General features: G+C 31.8%; 1 protein-coding gene across 1 annotated transcript in view; it reads right to left on the reverse strand.

The window, feature by feature from the left end:
- The window catches only part of LOC106478614 (protein KRTCAP2 homolog), a 10737-nt gene extending 5096 nt beyond the window's left edge, over positions 1 to 5641 (reverse strand). The window contains exons 1-2 of the mRNA XM_013939171.2: positions 5495 to 5641; positions 4086 to 4240 (exon numbers count right to left, since the gene is read on the reverse strand). Of these exons, the coding sequence (XP_013794625.1) occupies positions 4086 to 4240; positions 5495 to 5498 (159 nt within the window). The 5' untranslated portion in view covers positions 5499 to 5641. The remainder of the gene's footprint in view (positions 1 to 4085; positions 4241 to 5494) is intronic.

Genomic DNA, 5641 nt, shown 5'->3' on the forward strand with positions numbered 1-5641 from the left:
TCCTCTCCCCCTTCTCAAATTTGGCGGCACCCACTCCATGGATTTCTTTGCTGGTCTTGATACTGGCATTCTCAGTACATGTCCTGCAAATCTAAGCCTTCTCTTATTAACAGATTCTTGCAGGTCCCTTTGGCCTGCCCTTCACAAAACTTCTTCATTTCTCACATGATCTCTGTATGATATTTTTAAGATTTTTCTCAAACATTACCGATGGAATACATTCACTTTATTCTCCATAGCTGCTGTTCTTCTCCAGGTTTCGCTAGCATACAAGGCTGTAGGTATTACAATGGCGGAGTATAATTTGATTTTAGTCTCTTTTCTGATGGTGCTCGAGTTCCAAATAGGTCGAAGCCTATTGAACACACCTGTAGCTCTATTAAGTCTTGCTTGAACATCAATGTCTGATTCTCTGTTAGCCGCTATCTTACTACCCAAATACACGAAATCTTGTACATCTTCAATCTCTGATCCTTCAATCGTTACTGCCCTGTCCAGATTGTGTCCGACTGTCATGGTTTTAGTTTTCGTAGCATTTATTCTCAGCCCAACTTTCTTACCAATCTCTTGTCATATCTTGGATGTTCTTTCCCAATTAAAGCGATATCATCTGCAAAGTCCAAATCAGTTAAAGTTCCATCACCCCACATTATCCCATCACCAACATTCATCGCTTTTTTCATGACAAAATCTACCACCAAAAGAAAGAAAAAGGGAGATAACACAAACCTTGTCTCACTCTACTGTATACATTAAAGTACTCCGTGGTCCCAATGTTAGTTTTACACAACTACTGGAGTTTTCAGTACATAAAGTTAAAGAATTCGAAGTTGTTACAGAAGAACAGGAGCCATTCAGTATGTAGTAGAAGCAACCAATTTATTTTTGCTTCATGAATGCTATTGGCCTCTGAGAATAGGTAATCAACCATTCATTATACACATGCTGGCTGGGGTTGATATAAATCTTCACACTAACTGAAATAGTAGTGGAAATGTCTTTGTTCAGATTTCCACCACAGCAAAAGATTAGTGTGTCACATTACAAGTGGCAGAGATAAAAAGTAACTTCTTTGTCATGACCATAATTGTTAATGTTATATGTACTCGCATATATTTCACAAAAGCAATTCCACAATGAATCATACGTCTCCTGTCATTAACTTTTAAAGAGATGCTGTTATTGATGATGAAGGATTATATATGTCACTTGTTCTCTCTCTATTTTCAATCAAAATGGTACTTTGTAGCAAGTATCTAACAAAGTAGCTAAAGTGAAATTTTTATTGAGCAAATCCCATTTAAAGCCCTTCTGTTAAGAATGCTTTTGTTGTTTCCAGTCCAATATGGCTTGTGTTATTCTTTGACAGATAAAGAGTAACCAAAGATGAGATAACTTTTGAATTACTGAGTCTGTGAAGCTAATATTTTAGTAAATTCTTTACATGACCTTAGGAATTTTAGGCATTCCTCTATAGACCACAGATTATTGTTGATGTTTTTAGCAGCAGAGAGGCATACTGTTCTCTTTTGTTTCAAAACACTTTTCAAGGAGATAGTATCTTGAACTCCCTATTGTTTGTATATCTCATTCAAGTTTCTCTTTGTATGAGTTTGAGTTTGTTTGAAATTAAGTACAAAGCTGCACGATAAGCTATCTGTGCTCTGTCCACTGCAGGTATCGAAACCCAGTGTCCAGTGTTGTAAGTCTGCAGACATACCACTGTGCCACTGGTGGGTCATTTTGTATGGCAATTAATTCTGAGCACGATAGAAATAACTGGTTGAAATTTTCAGTAACTGTTATGAAAGCAGTTCCAGAGCATCATTATCACAAGTTGTAATGTGTGGAAGAAACTCGTTCAGCATCATTAAAACTTTTCACAATATTTCCTCAATTCTCTATCATAAACATGTGAAAGTTTCTTTTTGATTTTCCATATATTCATTAGGTCTTCCAACAATTTCTCTATTGTATCACCAGTATGACTTCCAGGAAAATGCTTGACATTAAGAGCAGCAAATTCCTAATCAGTAACAACTGAACACAGATGGTTACTCAGTGTAGTAAGTTCCAAAATCTGCAGTGTAACTTTTTAGTAATGTGAAGTCCTTTTTTTGTAACACTCTTGAATAGTTTGTACTTATCAAACATTCTGGAACTTGAACCCACATTTTCACTTACAATATTAGATTCAAAGTAATTCCACACAGGAGTCTCTTCAAATTTCAAGTCACTCATGATAATCACTGAACACAAAATTTATCAATAAGTTACTCTTCATAGCACTGACAGCAATCATGATCTAAGTCTCAGAGATATCCAAGTGTGTACTGCAAATGACAGTTATGTGCATGTTTTGTTTGCTGACAATTGCCAAGTCATTATTCACACATTACAATTTGCATATATTGTAAGACACACTAGACATTGAGATCAAAAGATGTATTGGAAAAGTTTAGACAAGATTTCTCATAAACTTTTTGTCTCTGTAGAAACACATCATTCTCAGTTTGACAAGACATGGTCAATTACATTACAATTATCTATCTGAAATTATTATATGCTCCTTTGTTAAATTATTGTTACTGCATTCTAACTAGTATAAAATATATATCTTTTTGCAAAATTTCGTACTTACTCTATGTCTCATAGTATTGAAGTGCATTTTGATACTAAAAAAACTGTTTGTTTAAATAAATATACCAGCTATTCGGTAGCTCAAAGAACATGTTTGGATGTTCAGTATTAAGTCAATACACTATCCATTATAACCCAAGAAAAAGGCCAATCCCATTGTGTTTTTTTTTTTATTCAGAAGGAATTAAAGTTAGTTGACAAAAAGAACATACAGAAAGTGACAAATATGGAGTAAGGTTTATACTTCATGTGTAAAAAGAAGAATGATGTCATGGAAAAGATATAAGATTACTGACAAACACCTAAAAATTTGGTAAAACTTGTAGTGAAAAACAAGAGAGGATTATAGTTTGAGGACCTGTTTATAAATAAATGCAAGTTTTATAATCTTGTATAAGATTTTGGTGAGGCCAATTTCAGAGTAATTTAGGCAAAACTGATTTCTGTATTACTAAATGAATATAGAAATGTAGAGTGCAGGGAGGGAGCACTGGATTCATATACAGATAAGGAGGGGTCTGAGATACTTTTGCTTACTTTCTTTCTTAAGTACACTTAGAGAATAGCTGATTCAGATGTTTAAATTTATTAGAGGCTAGAATAAAATGCCAATCGTAGGACAATTTAAGCGAATGATAAGCTTGGAAATAAGAATGTATTTATAAAGAGTAAGTTTTGAAGGCCCAGAATTGAACTTATTCTTCTACAAATTACATCTTTGCAAGTTATTAACTCAGAATTTATTTATTTTTCTGCTAGAAATATAATCAAAGATTTGTTAGGCAAGTAAACAGGTCCAAAAGGCCTTATTCAGTTTGTCTTTTTGTCACATTTTCAAGTAGACTGATAACATTAAAAAGTGAAGTACTGACCATAACTGAAGAAATTACAGTTCTATTAAAAGAAAAATGAAAAACAGATATCACCTTAGAAAAACAGGTTTCATTTCATGTGATCGAATGATGAAATTGTAAACTAAAAACATTTTTCATTTAAACCCAACCATAGTTTTTAATATTGTTAGTAGTACTTAAGTGATACAACATTTACTCACTGAGCACGTAGCTAACCAAAAGTAATAATTTCTATAAGAATAAACAAGGAAGAAACACAATCCTGTTTTTGTGAGGTGTTTCATATTTCTTTATGTACATGCAAAAGATAAAATACTGTTCTCACACATGGATACTGACTGGATAAAACTACCAAAGCTACAGACTTGGAAAGCATATTTATGTGTTAAAGAATTAGAAAAATGTTCTGCTAAATACTGACCAAAAAAATTTAGTTAGGCTAATAAAACATGGTTAGGTAATAGATAATGAACTAACAGTTACCTTTTTTCACACATATATTTTGACAGTGCAGTAATAAAACTATTTAAAAAGTTTTTCAACAACTTTACTTTCATGTACAAAAGTATTTGCTTGTTATTTCAAGGATACAGTAAGAATTAGGATGAAAAGAAGTGAACCAAGGTATCCTCCAAATACAGTCATCCACTGACTTGCTGAGAGTTGAGTCTTGTACACTTGCATCCCAGCAAAAAGAAGGAAAAACAAACACAGAGACAGCAAGCAAGACACTCCACTGGATACGGCTGAAAATTAAAAAAGGATAAACATAAAAAGGGTTTTAAGTTATTCTCTAATTTAAAATCCTAAACTGAAACTTGCTTATGATAATAGTTACAATTAACACTGGTTTAGTAGTAACATGCATGGAAAACTTCATCTAAATATGCAGATTTAAAACTGTCACATGTGCGTAACACTAAGTTTTTTGTTCTAAGTATGTGATGGCACACTTATTGTACAACAACCATTCATTATTTACTTTAGTAAAACTATTGTACTTAATTTCCTGGATCTGTATAATGTGTTGCAGTACAAATTCATATGTCAGTATTATATCAGTATAATAAGTAATTATATGCAAAGTACACAAACTTTTACTTTATCATGATAGCTATAATGTAAGTCATGTTCATATAAATGAATTAATGTCACATTGTTCTGATATTGTATATATTTTAACTTATTTTCTTTCATTAGATGCTTTTAAGATTCTTGTTTTTACAGAAAAAATGGGTCCTTTAAGACAAAGCTATCACTAATACATTTACTGTGGAAAGCTTGAGAGAATAATACCCGATTAAAAACTTTAACTGAAATTTTTGTGGGCAGAGTGGGTAAATAAGATTTATTCTGGACCCAAAGATGCTTGTGGGCAGCACCGTAAAAGATATATCTGAATTACTATTTCTATGCACCCTTAATTAGAAATCTGGAATGGACAAATTAAGAAGTATGTGGAAAATAATTTCAGTCAAGCATCACTTTTATTGTAAATATTAAAACTAATGATTTTCAACGTTCTTTATTCTTTCAAGAATCAATACTTACCAGAAATCAAATGAGAAAAGTTAAGAATTATGTTATTTCTTTTTATAACTATAATACAAATTTAAAATATACTCAAAATAAATATTATATTAAAAACTAGTAATCAATATTTAATTAATATATTTTGTTGTCTTACTTCAAAAAGAACTAAGTTTTGAAAACTAAAAAAATTTAACATTTTTGCCATCTTATGTCTAGACTTTCATGCAACAACGTTATTATTACAATTCTGCATTACAAATAAATATTACTATTACTAGTACTGAGTAGTAGTAATAGGGTTAATGGTAATACTTCGTAGTGCTACTATTTCTAATATATGTAATAATAATATTATTATTAAGCAGACTAAAAGAAACAGCATTAAGGAATGTTCATATAATATGATAAATATTTCATAAGCCACATATTAAAAGTATATTTTGATAAAAATTAGCCTAAAATATTACCCATGGTAGTTCAGGATATGCCCAGTGAATATTTTATATACTTGATAAACTACGTGCCCTTTCAACTTAACAATTACTGCTTAGCCTAACCGTACCAATAGCATCACGCCAACTGTCTTATACAGCATTGCCATCTTGTGCTGTAAT

The sequence above is a fragment of the Limulus polyphemus genome, unplaced genomic scaffold (genome assembly GCF_000517525.1).
Source record: "Limulus polyphemus unplaced genomic scaffold, Limulus_polyphemus-2.1.2 Scaffold232, whole genome shotgun sequence".
Classification (NCBI taxonomy): domain Eukaryota; kingdom Metazoa; phylum Arthropoda; class Merostomata; order Xiphosura; family Limulidae; genus Limulus; species Limulus polyphemus.